Below are 23,277 nucleotides of genomic sequence, written 5' to 3' on the forward strand. Positions count from 1 at the left end.
TTCATTTATTTACTCTGACAGAGTCTCCTTGCATCAAAACAAAAACTTTGAGCCTATTGAGCGCCCATAATTTCATTTCAAACAAAAAGCTGAAATGTGTTTTCAAAAGCAAACTACTGAGTTTTGGTTTGCAGGGTAGTTCATGCTTTCCACGTCTCGTGATATGAGTTCTTTGAGAACTTGATTTGGATTAATTAATGGTGTTTTCGTTTGGTAAAAAAAATCAAATTATTTTTTGATCTAAATCTGTCAAAAAAAAACAATTTTTGATCTGTTCAACTCCAATTAAGTAGTAGCAACAAAAGTTTTTTGACAGATTTAGATCAAAAAAATAAATTAGGGGTATTCACGATCCGATGCAACTGGTCTTGTATCATTGCAAAAGTGCAAAAGTGTAAAATCTTGCAACACTACAACAACAAAATATATGGATTGAAATTTTACAATGGTCTTGCACTTTTGCTATACCCTAACCCTATTGCAAAATAAAAATACAATGGTGTAAAATTTTTTTGACAGATGGCAGCTCGCCGTCGCGTGTCGCCCATGATGAACAGTTTATCTTTTTTATTCTTATTCTTTTTTATTTTGTTTCTTTTGATGTAATTTGTGAAAATAAATTAACCCGAACACAACAAAGAATGAAATTATAAAAAATTGAAAAAAAAGAATAAAGGCTTAACTACATTCAACTTCAAAAAGTACAAAAGTGGAAAAATGTTTTGTCCTGTATCAACACACTGCGAAATTCTATCTTTTATCTCAGAGAAACAAAAGTAAAAGCTAAAAAGGTTTTAACTTTCACTTTTTGAAAATTTTTCACTTTTTGAAAACACCAACACATTCAAATAGGGAGTTAACAAAAATGAGAACTAGATGTCGCTTATAAGGGAAACTTTTGATGAACATGCCTTTTTTGACATTGTTTTTTTTTTATAGGTAGCAAAAAATGTAGAAGTCGCAAATAAATATCAGCACCAATGTGGAAGTTGTATTTGTAAATTATTTGTTTTACAGTATTTTAAACCTTTATTTTTACAGATTATACTGGAAAAATGGGTTAAAACATTCACCTACATTGTGTCGACGAGCAAAAAAAAAACTCAAATTCCTCCATAAGATTATAGGCCATGTCTTCATTTAAGGAAAAGAAAACTAATAAAAAGTATTTGTTTGTGAAAATGTTTTGTTTATTATTATTTATGTTGGTATGATCTCTCCTTTCAAATTAATTATTTAATTAATATTACACGGAGAATTCCTTATTTTTTAATTCTTTTGCTTGGACAATTTGTTCCCTGTGTTGTTATCGTCTGTTTATTTTTTTTTACTCACAAATGTAACTTAAATTCATTAGTGTTACCAGCTCAGAAAAAAATTAATGAATTCTTTTTCGCGAGAAGATGTCGCTACGGTATGTGTGTAAAAGCTTTTCACTTTTTGTAGAGCTTTTCACTTTTTCACTTTTTGAAATTTTTTCAAAAAGTGGCCAATGTAGTTAAGCCTTAAGCATCGTAGGAAAGACAACTCCGTAAAAAAAAAGAATGAAGCTGATATAATTCATATCATGGATTCCATTCAATATTTACTATAGATAAGAAGAGGTGCGTTCACGATCTATTGTAAAAAAATAAAATTTTACACTTTTACTAGACCTGTTGCACCGCAGATCGTGAATACCCCTATTGATTTTCTTACCTAACGAAAACACCATAAAAAAACAACTCCAAATGCCCGATCCATTAACAAGCAAACAGTACTAACCAACTGAATTTTCTTCACACTCCCCAAAATGAACCAAAAAATCTGTTTATTTTGATCTGTCAAGATGAAAAATGAATTCTAATAAGAAACCACAAATACACTCATGTATCCCATGCGCACACACCATGACCTTTTTTTTCATATAAAAAATTTCCATCTATTTCTATTGTGTGTGTGTGTCTAGTTTTCCACGAAGTTTTGAAGATTGCAGTTGAGTTGGATTTTTTTTTTCACGAAAATCGTGCAAAACCCACAGAATAAAATTCTGATGCAATTTTAAGCATAAATTTGAATGTGAATTGATTTCCTTTTTTTTGTTAAATAGTTAGTATAAAAAAAAAAACAAATATAACCAATTAAAAATGCCAACAGAAAAGTTGAAAAACTTAACGCTAGGTAAGTTGCTCCTAGTTGAGGTTAATATTGAGGTTAAAAATGATTAAAAAAAAAAGAAAGAATTGTAGAACTTGGATTTGCCATGTCGGCAATTATTTGTTTCTGATTCCTATCTCATAAAACACCTCTGTGACATGTTTTTTGTATGTCTTACAGAAGCAATTTACACTTCGGAAAAAAATGGAAATGATGAAACTGGCAAAGGCACCCAAGAGAACCCTTTCAAAAGCATTCTCCAGGCGATGCGTCATGCCAAACAAGATCCATTTCCAACGATTTTCGTTGATGCCAAAAACCCTGGCGATGGTTTAAAATACGAACCCGCTGCCAAGTCACAGCTCAAAAAGATCCATAAGATCTGGGCTCGTGAAATTAACAAGAATGCGGACAAAGAGCAACGTGAAAATGATGATGCCGAAAAGAGGAAACAAAACATGGAAGAGGCAAAGAAAATTATTCTTGCCGAAGATCCCAGTTGGCCAAAAGCCAAACGCATTCACATCGATGATGGCGCCGAGAACCGTGAGACACGTGTCCGTGTTTATGGTTGGGTCCATCGATTGCGGCGTCAGGGCAAGGGTTTGATGTTCATTACTTTGCGTGATGGAACTGGATTCTTGCAATGCGTGCTGAATAATGCACTTTGTCAGTGTTATATTGGAGTGGTATTGACCACTGAGAGTTCGGTGCAGCTTTATGGAACATTGAAAGCTGTTCCAGAGGGAAAGACTGCTCCGGGAGGGCATGAATTGCATGTTGACTATTGGGAGTTGATTGGTCTGGCACCAGCTGGTGGGGCAGAGAGTATTCTCAATGAAGAAGCATTGCCAGAGGTGCAGCTGGATAATCGTCATATTATGATTCGTGGCGAGAATACTTCTAAGATTTTGAAGATGAGGTCTGTTATATTGCAAGCGTTCCGCGGGCATTATCTTTCTCGGAAGTACAATGAAGTTACTCCGCCAACATTGGTGCAGACTCAGGTTGAGGGAGGATCGACACTTTTTAAATTGCAGTACTTTGGGTAAGTAGAGCCTCCAAGGTTTCAAGGAGGATCTCCTTCTCGGGAGACATTTTAATAAAAATAGATTTTGTCCCTTTGTTTGCGTTAATTTCGGGGAAACGGGTCATCTGGATAATTTTAGCTAATGTATAAAAAAAAAACTAAAATCATTGAAAAATAAGAAAATAAAGCCTCATCTAACAATGATGTAAGACTTAGAGATTAGTTTAGAATAGAGATAAGAATTCCCAATCATCTTTTGCTGATACAGCTTAAAACAATACAAGATTTGTTACTCCTTCAAAACATCTGAAGCCTGTTGAAGGTAAATAATCAATCTTTTTTGATTTTATGAAAGAATCAGTCAAATTAATTGGGGTCCTCCTTTATATACTATTGTCAGAAGTAAAAGATTTTTTTTAGCCAAAATATAAATTACTACTAAACGATCATGATAAACCGAGTACATTATCGGCTTTATTGCCTCCCTTTCAATATGAATATGAAAACATTAAAATATTAACAAAAATTCTTTAATATCATTTGAAAAGTGCGCAGATCTGGGCCTTCTCATTGATGGTATAAATCCCATTGTATATACGAAGGCAAATCTAGTATTAGTGCATATCACCACTTTTTTAGATCATTGCGTATTTATTTAATACAAATTATGCTTATGCACGTAACCACCAGAGTTCCCAGGATCGTTTCTCTTTATGATTGTACTTTGGAAATATACAGAACACTCCTTACTAAAATAAAAACTGTTTGTTATACTTAAAGTAGTCGAAAGTATTTAAAGTTTGGTACATTTTTATAATGATATATAATTCATTATATTGTCAATACCATATTTTTGTGTGACTAAACAAAAACATTTGTAATATTTTACACTAAGTTGGTTTCAACTACTCAATCAGCCGGTCAAAACAAATTACACTTAAAACAACGTTCTAAACCTTTTGTATTTAAAGACTACTTTTATTGGATTTAGCTTAGAACCTAAAAACTACTGGCAAGGTTCTTGACAAGTCGCATACGACATTTTTTAACAATTTTTACCAAAGATCCGCTTTTATTGAAGAACTATCTCTGCAAACATCAATTCTCAACTTATTCTTAATTTTCTTTTAATTTTGGTTACATTATTGAAAAGGTCACTGGATTACATTGATTTTGTTTCGTTGAAACAAGAGCTTTTTTATATTTTCCTTTAACTGGAAGTCCTAGTCCAGCACAGCGTTACCGTTGAAAATTTTTGAAAGGTCGCTAAAAAAGTCGCTTTTAGAAAAAAAAGGTCGCTAACCTGAAAAATTGAAAAAAGTCGATTTTTTGTCGAAAAAGTCGCTATTTAAAAAAAAAAGTCGCTAAATCGTTTTCATATGTTTTTACATAGAAAAATAAACATAAGTTGTCTTGAAACAAAGTTTTCATTAACAATAACGAAATTAGAAACTAAAAAAAAACAGTCTTCATTTTAGGATCTGTAGTTTAGAAAGGAACTAAGACGTTCACGGGTTTTTATTGCAGGAATCGTTGAATGGGGTATAAAAGAAGATAAAATCGCGGAGTGCTATTAAATGAGAGGGTGGAAACTGAAGATAGGGGTGCAAAAGCCCCTTTTTGTTTTTTTCAATATACCTCGTAAACCAAGCAAAATTTTGATATATTGCATATCAAACTTCTTATAGAGAATTAAATTTCCTATTGGAATAATGTTTTTTTAAAAATTGAAAAAAAAAAAATTTCCATAGCACAATAGTCGAAACAATCATAAAAAAAATATCAAAAAAATCGATTTTTTGAGTTTTTTTGTTTTTTTAGTTATACATTTTTTTGGGTTGAGATAGACATAAACATTGCTCCAAAGAAAAAAAGAAGATTAAATTGCCTTCAAAATGCTGTGCTCACTAAATTTTTTCATTGAAAATTAACATTTTTTTCATTGCATTAACATTTTCTATATCTTTTTTTCAAAACTATGACCATATATAAAAAAAATTTTTGCAAAAAAAAGAAATAAATGTGAATATCAGTCCCTTTTTCGATTAACAAAAATTAAAGGTATGATATTTGACTAAATTTTTGTAATAATCCAGTAGTTTAATAATTCCATTGTTAGTATTTAAGTTTATTTCTGCTGTAAGCATTTAACTCGGTCCGCTCAGTTATTTTATTCTGAGTCCATCGATGGTGCTCTGAACTAGAATACGTTCAGAACGAAAAAAGAAACACAAATTTGAAGCTCTAAGGCCCAATTTATTGACTCTCCATTAAACTTAAATCGCCATTAAAAAAGGGAATTTTAAAATTTAAAACCAATTTCGTTTAATTCAGTCTCTTTTAAGGATTTTTTTGAAGTTTGGCATCATTAACTAATTGAGCATTAAATTTAAAAGTAGTTTTAGTTAAAACACCACTTTCGACCTTTTAAGAGGGATTTTTAGAGCAAATGGAGGTTTTAAACAGAATATCTATTTATTCACTCTCCATTAGTGTCAAATGTCATTTCATTTATTTTTTTTATTTGAATTATTATTTTATTTGAAAAATGTCAAATGAGCTAAAGAATTATTAAAAAAACATCACAATTATGAAAAAAGTCCAGACTAGAATTTTTTGTAGGTGTACACACATGCATTTGTACCATAAAAAAGAACAAAATTCAAAGAAATTAATGCATTTCTTGTCTACTTCGCACAGATAATACTAGATCTACTAGATTATATTCTCCACTTCAAAACTAATCATTTTTGAGATGCTGCATAATACATACATAACATACATAACATTGCAATTGAAGCCATGAGAAGAAGAGATATAAAGCTTACTTCTTAACCAATGACACGAGATGAATGCCGATAACACTTAAATTTAAGTTGTTATTTGACACCGATGGAAAAAATTTAAAATTTTACTTAACTCCTTCTTCTTCTGATGGTTTCAATTGTAGGTTGTAGCATTCTTTGGTTACCACTGGTATATCGTTAATCTCTTGCATTTTCTGGCGTTTATAGCTGCAAAATACTTACGGGTCATAGTTTTTTGGTTTTTCTTCCAATTCAAATCTATTTGATTTGACAAAATTGTAGCTTTTGACAGATTATTTTTCAAACAAAATAAAAAATCCCTAGGATATTTTTAACAGAGTTTTAAATTTAAAGTTTCCATTAAAAGTAAGAACTTTAACTAAAGAAGAGTGAATTAAATGAATTTTTAATGATGTACATATACTTAAAGGCGACAATAGTTTAACGAGGCCGTTAACTAATGCGATAAATTTCAAAATTTAATGGAGGCTCAATAAATTGGCCCTAAATGTTCAGAATTAAAAAAGAAATACAATTTTTCGAAAGAAAAAAAAAGTCGCTATTATGAAATTAGTGAAAAGGTCGCTTTAAATAAAAAGTCGTCGCTTGGTCGCTAAGGCTTCAAAAAGGTCGCTAATAGCGACTAAAGTCGCTTAACGGTAACGCTGGTCCAGCATAACATTCTGAATTGAATCCACTTAAACTCTTTCTCAGTATTTCAACTAGAAAAACTTATAGACCAAAACCCCAAATAGTAACAAACCTCATAAATTTTACTGCACCAACAATGTTTCATTTTTGGTTTTGTGGTACACAGTTTTTAACATCTATTTCATTCCAACGACCCGTCCAGATTTGCGATCGTACTAACTTAGTCCAACGGCAGTACCTGCTGTTCAAAAACATTCACGTGAACAAGATTCCACCCGAAAAAATTGATTTTCACTTTTCCCCTGTTGTGAGTTATTCACGTTGGGACTTCTCCCTGTATTTTCAACGAGGTATTTGACAGCTCTTCTCTCACTAAATTTTTGGCGTCGAACAAGAAACTAGTTTAGCGGAAAATGTATATTCCCTTCGAGTGAAACTCATGTTAGGTTTTTAATTCCGGGCGAACAATAAATATACCAGCTGGTGGGGCAGAGAGTATTCTCAATGAAGAAGCATTGCCAGAGGTGCAGCTGGATAATCGTCATATTATGATTCGTGGCGAGAATACTTCTAAGATTTTGAAGATGAGGTCTGTTATATTGCAAGCGTTCCGCGGGCATTATCTTTCTCGGAAGTACAATGAAGTTACTCCGCCAACATTGGTGCAGACTCAGGTTGAGGGAGGATCGACACTTTTTAAATTGCAGTACTTTGGGTAAGTAGAGCCTCCAAGGTTTCAAGGAGGATCTCCTTCTCGGGAGACATTTTAATAAAAATAGATTTTGTCCCTTTGTTTGCGTTAATTTCGGGGAAACGGGTCATCTGGATAATTTTAGCTAATGTATAAAAAAAAAACTAAAATCATTGAAAAATAAGAAAATAAAGCCTCATCTAACAATGATGTAAGACTTAGAGATTAGTTTAGAATAGAGATAAGAATTCCCAATCATCTTTTGCTGATACAGCTTAAAACAATACAAGATTTGTTACTCCTTCAAAACATCTGAAGCCTGTTGAAGGTAAATAATCAATCTTTTTTGATTTTATGAAAGAATCAGTCAAATTAATTGGGGTCCTCCTTTATATACTATTGTCAGAAGTAAAAGATTTTTTTTAGCCAAAATATAAATTACTACTAAACGATCATGATAAACCGAGTACATTATCGGCTTTATTGCCTCCCTTTCAATATGAATATGAAAACATTAAAATATTAACAAAAATTCTTTAATATCATTTGAAAAGTGCGCAGATCTGGGCCTTCTCATTGATGGTATAAATCCCATTGTATATACGAAGGCAAATCTAGTATTAGTGCATATCACCACTTTTTTAGATCATTGCGTATTTATTTAATACAAATTATGCTTATGCACGTAACCACCAGAGTTCCCAGGATCGTTTCTCTTTATGATTGTACTTTGGAAATATACAGAACACTCCTTACTAAAATAAAAACTGTTTGTTATACTTAAAGTAGTCGAAAGTATTTAAAGTTTGGTACATTTTTATAATGATATATAATTCATTATATTGTCAATACCATATTTTTGTGTGACTAAACAAAAACATTTGTAATATTTTACACTAAGTTGGTTTCAACTACTCAATCAGCCGGTCAAAACAAATTACACTTAAAACAACGTTCTAAACCTTTTGTATTTAAAGACTACTTTTATTGGATTTAGCTTAGAACCTAAAAACTACTGGCAAGGTTCTTGACAAGTCGCATACGACATTTTTTAACAATTTTTACCAAAGATCCGCTTTTATTGAAGAACTATCTCTGCAAACATCAATTCTCAACTTATTCTTAATTTTCTTTTAATTTTGGTTACATTATTGAAAAGGTCACTGGATTACATTGATTTTGTTTCGTTGAAACAAGAGCTTTTTTATATTTTCCTTTAACTGGAAGTCCTAGTCCAGCACAGCGTTACCGTTGAAAATTTTTGAAAGGTCGCTAAAAAAGTCGCTTTTAGAAAAAAAAGGTCGCTAACCTGAAAAATTGAAAAAAGTCGATTTTTTGTCGAAAAAGTCGCTATTTAAAAAAAAAAGTCGCTAAATCGTTTTCATATGTTTTTACATAGAAAAATAAACATAAGTTGTCTTGAAACAAAGTTTTCATTAACAATAACGAAATTAGAAACTAAAAAAAAACAGTCTTCATTTTAGGATCTGTAGTTTAGAAAGGAACTAAGACGTTCACGGGTTTTTATTGCAGGAATCGTTGAATGGGGTATAAAAGAAGATAAAATCGCGGAGTGCTATTAAATGAGAGGGTGGAAACTGAAGATAGGGGTGCAAAAGCCCCTTTTTGTTTTTTTCAATATACCTCGTAAACCAAGCAAAATTTTGATATATTGCATATCAAACTTCTTATAGAGAATTAAATTTCCTATTGGAATAATGTTTTTTTAAAAATTGAAAAAAAAAAAATTTCCATAGCACAATAGTCGAAACAATCATAAAAAAAATATCAAAAAAATCGATTTTTTGAGTTTTTTTGTTTTTTTAGTTATACATTTTTTTGGGTTGAGATAGACATAAACATTGCTCCAAAGAAAAAAAGAAGATTAAATTGCCTTCAAAATGCTGTGCTCACTAAATTTTTTCATTGAAAATTAACATTTTTTTCATTGCATTAACATTTTCTATATCTTTTTTTCAAAACTATGACCATATATAAAAAAAATTTTTGCAAAAAAAAGAAATAAATGTGAATATCAGTCCCTTTTTCGATTAACAAAAATTAAAGGTATGATATTTGACTAAATTTTTGTAATAATCCAGTAGTTTAATAATTCCATTGTTAGTATTTAAGTTTATTTCTGCTGTAAGCATTTAACTCGGTCCGCTCAGTTATTTTATTCTGAGTCCATCGATGGTGCTCTGAACTAGAATACGTTCAGAACGAAAAAAGAAACACAAATTTGAAGCTCTAAGGCCCAATTTATTGACTCTCCATTAAACTTAAATCGCCATTAAAAAAGGGAATTTTAAAATTTAAAACCAATTTCGTTTAATTCAGTCTCTTTTAAGGATTTTTTTGAAGTTTGGCATCATTAACTAATTGAGCATTAAATTTAAAAGTAGTTTTAGTTAAAACACCACTTTCGACCTTTTAAGAGGGATTTTTAGAGCAAATGGAGGTTTTAAACAGAATATCTATTTATTCACTCTCCATTAGTGTCAAATGTCATTTCATTTATTTTTTTTATTTGAATTATTATTTTATTTGAAAAATGTCAAATGAGCTAAAGAATTATTAAAAAAACATCACAATTATGAAAAAAGTCCAGACTAGAATTTTTTGTAGGTGTACACACATGCATTTGTACCATAAAAAAGAACAAAATTCAAAGAAATTAATGCATTTCTTGTCTACTTCGCACAGATAATACTAGATCTACTAGATTATATTCTCCACTTCAAAACTAATCATTTTTGAGATGCTGCATAATACATACATAACATACATAACATTGCAATTGAAGCCATGAGAAGAAGAGATATAAAGCTTACTTCTTAACCAATGACACGAGATGAATGCCGATAACACTTAAATTTAAGTTGTTATTTGACACCGATGGAAAAAATTTAAAATTTTACTTAACTCCTTCTTCTTCTGATGGTTTCAATTGTAGGTTGTAGCATTCTTTGGTTACCACTGGTATATCGTTAATCTCTTGCATTTTCTGGCGTTTATAGCTGCAAAATACTTACGGGTCATAGTTTTTTGGTTTTTCTTCCAATTCAAATCTATTTGATTTGACAAAATTGTAGCTTTTGACAGATTATTTTTCAAACAAAATAAAAAATCCCTAGGATATTTTTAACAGAGTTTTAAATTTAAAGTTTCCATTAAAAGTAAGAACTTTAACTAAAGAAGAGTGAATTAAATGAATTTTTAATGATGTACATATACTTAAAGGCGACAATAGTTTAACGAGGCCGTTAACTAATGCGATAAATTTCAAAATTTAATGGAGGCTCAATAAATTGGCCCTAAATGTTCAGAATTAAAAAAGAAATACAATTTTTCGAAAGAAAAAAAAAGTCGCTATTATGAAATTAGTGAAAAGGTCGCTTTAAATAAAAAGTCGTCGCTTGGTCGCTAAGGCTTCAAAAAGGTCGCTAATAGCGACTAAAGTCGCTTAACGGTAACGCTGGTCCAGCATAACATTCTGAATTGAATCCACTTAAACTCTTTCTCAGTATTTCAACTAGAAAAACTTATAGACCAAAACCCCAAATAGTAACAAACCTCATAAATTTTACTGCACCAACAATGTTTCATTTTTGGTTTTGTGGTACACAGTTTTTAACATCTATTTCATTCCAACGACCCGTCCAGATTTGCGATCGTACTAACTTAGTCCAACGGCAGTACCTGCTGTTCAAAAACATTCACGTGAACAAGATTCCACCCGAAAAAATTGATTTTCACTTTTCCCCTGTTGTGAGTTATTCACGTTGGGACTTCTCCCTGTATTTTCAACGAGGTATTTGACAGCTCTTCTCTCACTAAATTTTTGGCGTCGAACAAGAAACTAGTTTAGCGGAAAATGTATATTCCCTTCGAGTGAAACTCATGTTAGGTTTTTAATTCCGGGCGAACAAAAATATTCCGAGCGGAGAACATTCCACGTGAAAGTCACGATAGCGCAGATTATGTCGTCAACGTCGGGCAGAACTCAGAAATTTATTTGGCTCTTGATTCAATGCTTTTATTGTTAATAAATCATCGCCGTAAAGCAAAATTGTTCTAAGTCACAAAAAGCAAATTTTACAGGGCACGATTTTTAAGTTTCAAATTGGTTTTAAGCGACATTTTTCTGCTCGTTCGCCATTCAAGTTATGTTTTTTTATAAATTTTGTTCTTTTCTCTTGAATAAACCATACAAGTTTACCTCATTAGTAGGTGCATACTATTTTTAAATAGTTTTTTAAACTCAAAACCCAGCATTGGACATAGAACAATTCCTATACAAGTACGTTTTTTCCTTAAATAAATAGTGGACTTAGAACAAAATATGATGGGACTTAGAACAATCAAGAATACTAGGGCTCATTTTCAAAAGGCTACTTCCCTGTTTTTATTGTTCTATGTCCCATTAAATTCTATTATCTGCGGAATGAAATTTTTTGACAAAAAAGGTTTTCTAATTCGGAAAGAGCACCACCCTCAAATTAGTAAAACTGCATCATTAACTCATTTTCGAGATAAAAAGTTGATTTAGAACAATTTTGCTTTAATATTGTAAAAAATAATGAAATTGGGAAGCAAAAATGGGTGGTGCAAAATATGTTTCTTTTTTAATTTTTTGAAAAACTTAGATTTTAATGTCACCGAAAATATCTTAAACGTGCTCTTTGAGATAATCAGCCCTATCGAGATATCCGTTCGGAGAAACTTCCGAAACGATAGCCCGTTCCGATCGGAACTTACATTTCTTTCAAGGTATCCACTTCTGAACAAAAAAATAAGGTATAAAATCGCATTCATTTGACACATGTGTCAGCGTGTTTTATTCAATAAATAAAAATCCTTGTAATGCTCAAGTCTTCTTAATTTCAAACAACCTTGCTGAGGCTTTGTCGCTGTTTTTTATTAATCTACACTAAAAAATCAAAATTATATTTACATTTTTATATATGTATCTTTTTCTGTGAAATCCAACTTTTCTGAAAATATTCCGCAACTATTTTGTGTCGGAGAGTTTCCGATGAAATTCAAAGCACAACTGTCAAAAAGTCTTTGCTGAACACACTTCATCGCAATGTGTTGATGGGCGTCATGTTTCATCGGAAGATTCTCCGATATGTCAATCGGAACGGATACCTCGATAGAAAATTCTCCGATTTCGAACAAATCGGAAAAAAAAATTCTCCGAACGGATACCTCGATAGGGCTGAATGAGCTCAAATTGAATTTTTCGTACTAGGGTAGCTCGAAATATAATGTTATCTTTTACAGTTGCTTGTGAAGCTAAAAAAAAACGTGGATATTATTTTAACCAAATTATCGAAGAAAAAAAAAATGGGTTGTTAAAAAAAATAATAATAATAACGAAATTACGTGGTTTATGAAATAACGTAAAATTGAGAATTTTCGCATTAGGGGGCTCAGAATAAATGCTATATTTTACACTTACTTTTGGAATTCAACCAAAATCGATTTAAATAACAAAAAACGCACTTTCAAAATTTTCTGTTTCTGAAAATATAAATTTAAAAAAATACTACGCGTCTCCAATAAGTTTAGCCAATCCACGTTCCATTATTTACAATTTCTCCAACTCAATAATAACAATTTCCTTTCTGACTTCTTCAGAAGAAGCAGCCATGTCATAGATAGAGGATAACAACTTATAATATTTTAAATATTTTTTTTATCTTCAACCTTATTTTTAAATCAATTTGTTCTTAAAATTGTGTTTGTTTATACATAACCTTGTGTTTAATCCTAACTAAATTATTACCTAAATAATTTTTTTTTAACAATTTTTAAAATGTTACCGTGACTTAATTCGAGTTTCTCCGTTTTTTAGTGAGGAAGCCTTTTTGACTCAAAGTTCTCAGCTCTATTTGGAGACATGTATACCAGCTTTGGGTGATGTCTTCTGCATCGCTCAGAGTTACCGTGCCGAACAGAGTCGAACACGTCGTCATTTGGCTGAGTACACTCACGTTGAGGCCGAATGTCCATTCATTTCTTTCGACGATCTTCTCGATCGTTTGGAAGATTTGATTTGCGATGTGGTTGATCGAGTACTCAAGTCGCCTGATGGCCATTTGGTTAAGGAACTCAATCCAACTTTTGAACCTCCAAAGAGGCCATTCAAACGAATGAATTATGCAGATGCCATCAAATGGTTGAAGGAGAACAATGTTACCAAGGATGATGGAACTTTCTATGAGTTTGGCGAAGTGAGTTATTCAAATGATTTTTACTTTTTTAAATGATTCTAATTTTTTGTTTTCTTTTCAGGACATTCCCGAAGCTCCAGAGCGTAAAATGACCGATACAATTGGTGAACCAATTATGCTGTGCCGTTTCCCAGCCGGCATTAAGTCATTCTACATGTCCAAGTGTCCCGAAGATGCTGAGCTAACTGAAAGTGTTGATGTACTCTTGCCAAATGTGGGTGAAATTGTTGGAGGTTCAATGAGGATATGGGATAGTGAAGATTTGCTTAAAGGCTATGCCCGTGAAGGAATTGATCCAAAACCATATTATTGGTATACCGATCAAAGAGTTTATGGATCTCAACCACATGGTGGTTATGGATTGGGATTGGAACGTTTTGTTTGTTGGCTACTTAATCGTTATCATATTCGAGAAGTTTGCCTGTATCCAAGATTTTTGGACAGATGTGCACCATAAGTTGTGGGTGTTTATTGGAATTTATTGAAAAAGAAAGCATAAAATTATAAATTATAGGCTTTTTAGCGCTTTGCATTTAATGGAAAAAAAAAAATATATCAGCATAAACACAGTGAATTTACATAAAATTTTGTTTCTTTCTTTTTTTTTCTCGCATAAAAAAAATAGCTAATCAGCATTTAAGACAAAAAAATAATTTTAAAAATCTATTGGTGTACTAATCATTAAAAATATAAACAAAACAACATAATATTGACTTTTCTTTCTTTTCAATTTAAAGAAAAGAGTATGGTAAATTATTTTAAAATGAAGAAAGCACATCCGCGATTAATAAAAAAAACTTTTGACTCAACAGTAGCTTGATATTAGGCTCAATGGTAAATCTATAAGCATTGCAAAAAGTTCAATGGATCGGATGAAAGTATTGCACTTCAAAATGCTAGTTAGTTAGAAAAAATAACAAAAATTATTAAAATTAATTTTATTTTAAGTGGAGCTATTGAATATAATTCAACCTTAAAGTTCAAGTACCTGGGCGAAACGCTTTGGAGCTGAGGTCACTTGAATTTTAAAATTGAATTTCGTAAGTATTAGGTGTGTTTTTTGGCAAAGATATTTGCAGGAGGATTTCCCCAAATATGTACCAACATTGAACATAGATTTTTTCAGTTTTGGGAATAAAATAATCGGGCTTATTTCGAATTCCATTTGTATCGGAAATTAGCTACGATTCCCGAAAAAAACAATTACGAAATCCGTCCGTAATGGAAAATTTCTGAAAAATCGTCACCACAATCGGATTTTGTGATTGTTTTTTTTCGGTAAATGTACATATGTAGAAATTTTCCAGTACGATGGAGTACGAGATAAGGCCGAATGTAATCAGAATCTATATTTTTAGGGGGGTGATTCTCAATACAGAACCAAGCTGTCTGTAAGGCAATCGTCACAAAAGGTCTCTTGACAATTGAAGCCTTGTCTTGCAAAACCAGATCCACTTCTCTTTTCTTTTTTCAACGATGGCCTCTTTTCTACTTATTTATCAATCTTTGTCTAGTATCCACCGGTTATATTGACGCCCTATTTTTTATAATCAGTTAGCAAAATCCGTTCCGTATCGCATAAATTTGATGGCAAGATTTTTCCAGAAAGAATCATCTTCAACTGACTCTGCTTTATTTAAACCAATATTTTCAGTTCGATGCTGGAAGCATGTAGCTCCAACTGCAGATACGGAAACGGATAGCAAGTCAATAAAAAAGCAGCTTATGTTCAAAAAACAAACTTAAAATTTGTTTCTGTCCAGAAAATGAAATATGCCATTTGATTTCTGGTATAAAAACAAATTTTAGAAAAAAAATTTTGAAAACAGCCGTTTAAAAAAAAAAAACAATTTTGTAGATACTGTAAATAATTTTTTTTTAAACAGTTTAAAAAATTAAGATTAAAGGTCAATGAGGGCAAAACCAAGTAGATGCTGTCTTCAAAAAAAGGACAGTGGACAGTCATAACTTCTTCTTCCTTTTCTTGGCGCTGTTATGATCTCGATGTCGAGGGAATTACAACCATCCCACGTATCTGCTTCACACAAGTGATCCGTCTGATCGGCGGGCAAGCCTCCCGGTTTTGTATTGCTCCATTTATGAGGCCAACTGAATGCTGGTGTTTTTGCATTTGCTTGTACCAGGAGTTTTTAGGTCTACCTTTCTTTTAATTTCGTGTTGGACGCTATATGGTGATCCCTAATGCCGACTTTCCACCAGTCGATTTTAGCCGCACGATATGTCGCTTAAGTAGACTAGGATTTTTCTATGGAGTCGAAAAGCTTCGCTCCACTGCGCGCCAAAGTACCTACATTCACGGTTTCACAATTGACTATTTGCGTTGGCAATTGCCAACTTCATGCTTTCCTATTACATGTTCAAGACCACCATAAACCAATTAGGTTTTGGCTCGGATAAAATATTCAATTTGTGGCAAAAAGTGGTATGGGTGACCGCCAAAATAGGGTTCCGTAAAAAATTCTGCCCGCTGGGTGTTAGTGCAATGTACACCTGTTGACAAGAATTTAGCGCGCCGACTTGACTAATGTAAAATTCGACAACATCAAAAAGTTAACCTTCCATACTACCAGAAATTTACTTTTGAACTTTGGTTTAGTAGTTTGGTAAGTAAAAAAAAACAAGATCAAATGATTTACTAGAAATTAGAGAAAGAAAAATATAAATTTATTAATTTCATTTACATTCTATTCTGTCCATCTGTGAGTACAATTCTGATTCGTACAAACATAATAAAGTCTCATTTCTTCTTCAGCGCGTCGAGTTTGAGCTTGAAAGAATACAGCTTCGCGATGAGTACATTTTGGACAGGCGTGATCTTCGGTTCTTGGTAGAGTTGGATCCGATATAACATCGGGTACGATATGTGTCAATTCGCTATAATACAAGAAAAACAAAAAATCTACAATAATTTATTTGAAGAATTTATGACAAAATTGTCTTACTCGATTTCGTGCATAATTTTGTTCACGTAAATGCAATTGGAATCGGCTTCTTGTTTGTAGTCACAATTTCTGCACGCATATAAAAGAATTTTATTTTCTTTATCTTCTTTTGGATACAACATGTTATTGCTACAAATTCAAATAAAATATTTCATAAACTTAAAAGATTGTTAAAATAAAAAAGAATTGACAAACCATTCTTGACAAAATCGGATACCAACAAATCCGGGTCCTTCGTTGCCGCCAACTTCAAATGCTGCAGCCATTATAAATTAGGTACTTGAAATTTGGCTATTGTTAAGTTTGAAAAAAATAACTTTTAATATCAAGTTTGTGCTTCCTTTATTTTTAAATTAATAAAAATATTTGTTAAAACAAGGAAAAAGCGCAACGAAAACAAATTAGAAAACCACACAAATTCGATTTCTCTAGCCGGTAGCCTCTTGTGACAGTTCCATATGACAGCTGGAGCTAGTAGCCAAAAAAATGTACAAGATTATTATTAAAAATAAAAGGTTACCAGACTACCGAAAATTTAATAGCCCCGTTCCATTGGAGGTGGTAGTTTACTCATGAGTAGATTGTTTGCTTTTTCCATGCCATCTGGCGGATTTATTTTTTGAATATCCCACGTTTAGTATGCTTTTCAACTAAGTTCATGTTAATTAGTATTTTTTACTTGCGATATATGTATGTAGGTACTGTAGGGCAAGTTAAGGATTCGTAAAACTCGATATAAATATCGGACATGACATTACGATGATGGAGAATGCCAAAAAAGTTGGTCTGGCAATTTTATCTGGAGAAGTAATTTTCTTCAAACTTGGTAGTTAACAGTTTTAGGTGATTCCCTTGAGTAAAAATTTAAATTTATTTTCTTAGAGTCAAAACAAACGGTACTACCCATATTACGAAAATAGAATTTCTAATTTTTGTTCAAAAATGGCTCTAACGATTTTGATTAAAATTTTTCTGTGTAATGTTACAGATCCAACTTTTGAAATAAAAAAATATTTTTTGAACCGTTATTAACGGTACCTGCCATAGAACCGTTTTTTTTTTTTGGTTGCTGAATAGCTCTTACACGACTGACCCGATTTTGACGAATTTTTTTTGTAAAAGCGTTTAAGTAATATGCTTAAAAATTTTTTTAATTTTCAAAAACACCATTTTGGATTCTTATAAAATAATTCAATTTTTGTTTAAATCAATTTTTTTAGGAACGGGTTAATGAAAAATTTAAAAATGTTCTTTTAAGTGTAAATTAATTTTTTTTTCAAAATGGCATACCAACTTTTTTTGAAAAATGTTAAAAAATTTGTATAAAAAAATATTTAAAAAAAAATATTTTTTTCTAAAAACTCCTTTTTATGCAAGAAATCATATGGCATACTTCGTTATGTGATCAAAACCATTTAAAGCGTGCGACTCAGTCGTGCATTTTTTTTTTTTTGTTTTGCACATGCAGTATTAAAAGGGAAGCAGTTCGCACTGTTTTCTAAAAGGGAAAGACCTTCTTTGAAGTAGGTAAAACCTATATTTATTTTTATTTCTTTCTTATATTGAAATTCATTTTTAAGTTCTGAAACAAAATGCACGATTTTTTTTTGCTTAGCCAGCTCACAAGGGTAGCCTTGCCCTGGACTAGTGAACTAGTTCGATAAATTTCGTACAGCCTGAAATTGGATCCGAAAAAAGTTTTAAGGCAGCATCAATATGTAAACTTATAATTGCATCGAGCGATGAAATACACACTAGAAACTAGATCCTCGAAAACAAATTCATTTTAATTTAAAATAAGATGAATTAAATTCTTTTAAACTAGCACATTCGATTAAGACAAAAATCATCTTGATGTTTTTAGCATGTCGATTTTGAAGATACTAAAACATGGTAGATTCCGTTCTCATTTGCGAACGTGGGCAATCAAAAACTGAATAAGGGCCTCAACCCATAGAATTCGTTGCGTCCGTTCCGTCGAAGTTTTCAACTGACAGCTCGATAAAATACACACGTTCTTCTGGGAAGCGACCCATAAGCGACGGATCGGGCGGCGACGGACGGATTCGACGGAAGAAGTAGCCCAACTTTCCACTTTTTCATCCGTCGTATTCTTTGACATTGCATGGTTGTCAACAATAGATCAGTTCGATTTTCTGTTTCTGAGTGCACACCGGGGAATTTCAGGACTAAGAACTGTGTTCTTTTCTTCTCCGATTTTAAGAATTGTAAACTTTAATTGTTTATTTGTGAAGAAAATGTAATAAAAGTTAAATTTAATGATATATCTTATAAATTATATCAATTAAATACTAAAATTCTGTTGTAGAGTTCAATTTTACTATGCCAAAGTCATATCTACAAATGAGAATCTGTTAGTAAAAATTGTTTTTAACTGAAGAGCAAGTTCCTACATGAAATCTAGTGGCGCATTTTATTTTATTAGAAAAAAGAACAACAATAATAGTTAAAAATTTCTTGCATCAGAACTTCCTTAGTGCACATTCAGCGATAAAATATCGAACACACCTCGGAATTTGAAGTGAGCTGTCAAAAAAGCAATCCGTCGTACGACGTATTCTATGGGTCACCCCTTTCTGTCCCATCCTTTAACTTCAACGGATGGATTGACGGAACGGACGCAACGGATTCTATGGGTTGGGGCCTTAACTGATGTTGCTTTTAAATCGCTATTTTAACCCATAAACAAAAAATACCAAGACTGGAAACTTGGCGGTCAACTGACGTTTGCCTACAAGCTGCGAGGTGTGGTGAATGTCTGTGTTCGTGTCCGATGTGTGGTGAATGTCGTGAATCTATAAATGTGTGCGTGTTAACGTCATTTACCAATGTGGTGGCTTTCACATATATTCACAGACAACACTGTACACAACAGGGTTTTGGGGGGAAAGACGTACGAAAGTTTCCAGTCTTGGTATTTTTGAAGTGAAAACTTCTTTAGTATCGTAGTGATTTGAAACAAGATGAAACGAAAACGCGACACGACTTCAACTTGTTATAACTTTTTTGTTTTTTTAAAATTTGTAATGTAGATAGGTAATTAAATAAATTATAATTGTACAAAATTTCAATTAATTTCATATTCAAAATTCGGAGACAACGGTAAAAAGATGTTCTTTTCCAACACACGTTATCTATCTAGTGCACATACAATTTTGATTTAACTTTAATACGCATGCTGATAACATAACCTTTAATTTGATATATCACACATAACGTTACGTGCTCTACAAGTTACACAATCTTAAATTTAAAAATACCTCAAAACACCTGTGGAGATCTGTTGGCGTTGACCAGCTACCAGTGTAGGAAGTACCGTAATCTCAGTCTGGAAATTCGACATGGTTGACTTTAAAAAATTCTAACTTCTCTTGTAGACATCTTTGAAATAAGATTTATACGTCATTATACAAGGTGAAACAATAAGCTTTCACATGGTATAAAATTTTTTATAGATTGTCAAACAAAAAAATTGATTTAATAGCATGAAAACATAAAAATAAATGTTTTTTTTTGCTTTTTGGATGAAATTTCATCGAGTTTAAAAAATTCTAGCTCTTTTTGTAGATGTCTCATACACCTGATCGATATATATATTTTGAGCTAAGACAATAGGCTCTCAGATGGTGTAAAAATTTGTATAGGTTGTTAGGGAAAAAAATGGATTTAATAGTAAGAGAAGATAAAAATACGTGTTTTTTCGCTTTTTTTGATGGAAATTGATCGGTTCAAAAAATTCTAGCTCTTTTTGTAGATGTCTCATAGACTTGATCGATATATATATTTTGAGCTAAGATAATAAGCTTTCAGATGATATAAATTTTATCTAGGTTGTCATATAAAAAAACATGGATTTGAAGGTGATAGAATAAAAATAGGTAGATTTTTTCTATTTTATTTTTTTTTTTTTTTGCAAGAAAAATGATTTTTTAAGGTTTCACTTCTACCACGTGTGAATTGCACACATGATTTTTTTTTGTTTATGTTTTAACCTATAAACTCTCATATCTCAAAATTTATTACCAGGATATCCAAGGACCCTATTAAATATTGAAAATATTGGTACCCATCTTACCTTCTTCGATAAACATTTTTAAAAATTCCAACGAACCAAAATATTTTTTAACATTCTGTATATTTGAAGGCTAGATATGGTCATTGGCGAATGCTGTGATTTGGAGTCCAAATATGAGTATAGTTCAAATATGTTACGAAAATCTTAAATCCCAACCTGGCGACCGACGCACGCCAGGGCCCCGACTGGAGTAAATACAAAGAAGGAAACTTATTACAAAAAAAAGTAACGAAGCAAAAAGATAAGATATATGATATCAGTCACTTCGGACACAAGAGAGAAATTTATTATATTCTTCAGTGTAATGCATAATTCATTGAAAAAAATATCACCTCAGGGGCCCCAACAAAATATATTACTTTTTTGAATGAAAAATTAAATATGTACCTGCATAATCTTAGCAACCATCAAATAATACATAAATAATACATTAGATTAGGAGCCACCCCCCCAAAAAAAAGTATGGCGTATACGTACTTTTTTCATTTTTTCTTATTTGATTTGTACATATATCAAAGGGTTCCCAAGCATCAAAGCAGCCTAAAATTTAGTCCCAGCAACTCAACGTACGCCTCTGATTATCACCACTAAAATAACGCCCCTCTTGTCTTTCTTATCACTTTTAGCCCCCTTCATAGACCTGTATTCTCCAAGCGCTCACAACTTAAAGGTAAGCGTTAAGTTTTCGGAGTTATTTTCTGAGTTTCTTCCTTGGAGTTAGCGATCATATCTTAAAATGCCGATCATTTATGTAAATACCTAAAAACTTTGAAATGCCCAAATGCGGCCCTGATTATTGATATTAGAAAGGATCGTAGTTTAAGTTATAAGATCTTGCATTAGACTTTGCTGGCCTGCAGGTAAGGATCAATTTCCCTCATAACCTTATACCTGTTATACAAATTTACGTTCTCAAAAATTGAAGGGACGATCGAAAAATATGCGTGTGTACTCGATATAATGACTGTTTACAGTCTGATTGGGAATTCAGAAAACTCAAATCGATATGGCGAATGGCGATATGGGTGCGTCTGCCATCACTTCAGCTTGCTGTCGCTATACGTGTTCTGATTATTTTGTTATCATAATTATTTTATTTTTAGTCCACCACAAGCACCAAACCTATACTCGGATGCACACATGGTGGGGGGGAAGTGAATAGGGGATTGGGGATTCTGATGCGGCATACATTCATCCGCTTTTGTGATGTCTGTATACAAGATCGCTTGCATTTTATTTTTGGGGCCAGAAAGATCGCACTGCCGCTGCTGTTGCAAAAATCAGCTTGCAACCGGTTTACACGGCGAGTTCGATGTACCATCAGCTCTAGCTGCGGCTGAGTGTTACTTGAGATTGGGACAACTTGACAAAAAAGCGGAAAGGGACGCAACAGGCGCAGCACAACCAACGGCCAATGCTTTTATTTCTGGTTTATTGAAAATAATTTTTGTTTTGTTGGTCTTTTGTTTGTTGTTGTTCTTGTTTTTGTGTGCTGCTCCAACAGATGCATCGAGCTGGTTCGGTTGAACGTTTTGTATGTTTTTTTTTGTGTTTTGATATTATTAAAGATTTTTTTATTTTTTCTTATTTATTTTGAAAAATAAAAAGAAATTACATCGACAAGGAGATTTAAAAGAAAAGTTTTTTGCAGCAGATGTTGTGCTGATATTTTTGCTTTGATGGCCTACCATTTCTGGGCACTTGGTTGAATGAGGATTTGCAGAGGACAATAGTGCGTCTAATGGTGACCCTTGAATGATATTTTATACTCGATTGGGTGGATTTGTTAGGTGTAACCTTGAAATTAAGGCTCCTCCAAGGAGAATAAAATCCTTGGCATTCAATTTAGTAGTGAATCTCCCTGCCTTCCGATATTATATTCCTCGCTGATGGGGATTCAAAAAAAAACTATACAAGTTGACTATTTTGCTGTTCCTTTGCACTCCTTTTGTTTTTATTTGCTCATGAGGATGGAGTCCGTCCATTTAGCCAACAACTTACAGAATTTCCATTGAGACGTTTTGAATTTTTTCTTTTCTTCTCTTCGCTGTTTAGTAAAGGTATCCATATGAAGCTGAATAAAAAGAGAAAAACTCTGAAAAGATCATATTCGAGAATCGAGACGATCATTTTTAGTTTTATTTTGGCATCAAAAGAAGGCATGCCTAAACATAAAGTAAGATTATTTGGAAGTCCCCATCAGAGTATGAGTATTGAAAAAGAAAAAAAGGAGTTTCGATGAATATGTGGCAAGAAATTAATGCTTTTCATTGGGGCATATTCATAGTCGTTTTTAGGCCCCAGTTTATCTTAGACTGGGGTTTATCCAATGAATTGGAAAATTTTTAAAAGTAAAAAATGTTTGTATAATTTTTTTAAATTTTGACCTCGAATATCTTTAGAATGGTTAGATTAATGAAAAAAGTTAATTAGACCTTTTTTGGGGAACAATCTATTTCCTACAAGAATATGTCTTGCGCGTTTGATTATTATAATTTTTCAATTTGTTACAAGATTAAGAACAAAAACAAATTTTTAAAGATTTTCTCGATTTTCCGATCCCAAATATCTTTTAAACGGTTAGATAAACGAAAAAAGTTTATGAGGCCTTTTTTGTATAACGTTCAATTACCTACAAGAATATGCAAAGAAATTTGCTAA

At 32.3% G+C, this 23,277-nt stretch overlaps 2 protein-coding genes across 2 annotated transcripts; one reads left to right on the forward strand and one right to left on the reverse strand.

Annotated features, from left to right (window-relative positions):
* The first annotated feature begins 1,969 nt into the window (after positions 1–1,969).
* Positions 1,970–14,264, forward strand: LOC129905702 (asparagine--tRNA ligase, cytoplasmic). The gene is made up of 4 exons (XM_055981242.1): positions 1,970–2,160; positions 2,317–3,184; positions 13,179–13,557; positions 13,619–14,264. The coding sequence occupies exons 1-4, from the start codon at positions 2,127–2,129 to the stop codon at positions 14,012–14,014; spliced, it is 1,677 nt and encodes a 558-aa protein (XP_055837217.1). The 5' UTR covers positions 1,970–2,126; the 3' UTR covers positions 14,015–14,264.
* Positions 14,265–16,206: 1,942 nt separating this feature from the next.
* LOC129905658 (DNA-directed RNA polymerase II subunit RPB9) lies at positions 16,207–16,953 on the reverse strand. Its single transcript, XM_055981187.1, has 3 exons — positions 16,716–16,953; positions 16,521–16,649; positions 16,207–16,452 (listed from the first exon to the last, which is right to left on the reverse strand). The coding sequence occupies exons 1-3, from the start codon at positions 16,784–16,786 to the stop codon at positions 16,263–16,265; spliced, it is 390 nt and encodes a 129-aa protein (XP_055837162.1). The 5' UTR covers positions 16,787–16,953; the 3' UTR covers positions 16,207–16,262.
* Between the last annotated feature and the right edge of the window lie 6,324 nt (positions 16,954–23,277).

The sequence above is a fragment of the Episyrphus balteatus genome, chromosome 1 (genome assembly GCF_945859705.1).
Source record: "Episyrphus balteatus chromosome 1, idEpiBalt1.1, whole genome shotgun sequence".
In the NCBI taxonomy this organism is placed as follows: domain Eukaryota; kingdom Metazoa; phylum Arthropoda; class Insecta; order Diptera; family Syrphidae; genus Episyrphus; species Episyrphus balteatus.

What these genes read in the sequence shown, in the direction of transcription:
- LOC129905658 (XM_055981187.1), bottom strand. Translation starts at nt 16,786, where the DNA reads ATGGCTGCAGCATTTGAAGTTGGCGGCAACGAAGGACCCGGATTTGTT. An exon ending in ATCCGATTTTGTCAAGAATG is followed by an intron (nt 16,650 to 16,715) that starts GTTTGTCAATTC and finishes TTGAATTTGTAG; the next exon opens with CAATAACATGTTGTATCCAA. An exon ending in AAAATTATGCACGAAATCGA is followed by an intron (nt 16,453 to 16,520) that starts GTAAGACAATTT and finishes CTTGTATTATAG; the next exon opens with CGAATTGACACATATCGTAC.
- LOC129905702 (XM_055981242.1), top strand. Translation starts at nt 2,127, where the DNA reads ATGCCAACAGAAAAGTTGAAAAACTTAACGCTAG. An exon ending in GTTGAAAAACTTAACGCTAG is followed by an intron (nt 2,161 to 2,316) that starts GTAAGTTGCTCC and finishes TATGTCTTACAG; the next exon opens with AAGCAATTTACACTTCGGAA. An exon ending in CTTTCTATGAGTTTGGCGAA is followed by an intron (nt 13,558 to 13,618) that starts GTGAGTTATTCA and finishes TTTTCTTTTCAG; the next exon opens with GACATTCCCGAAGCTCCAGA.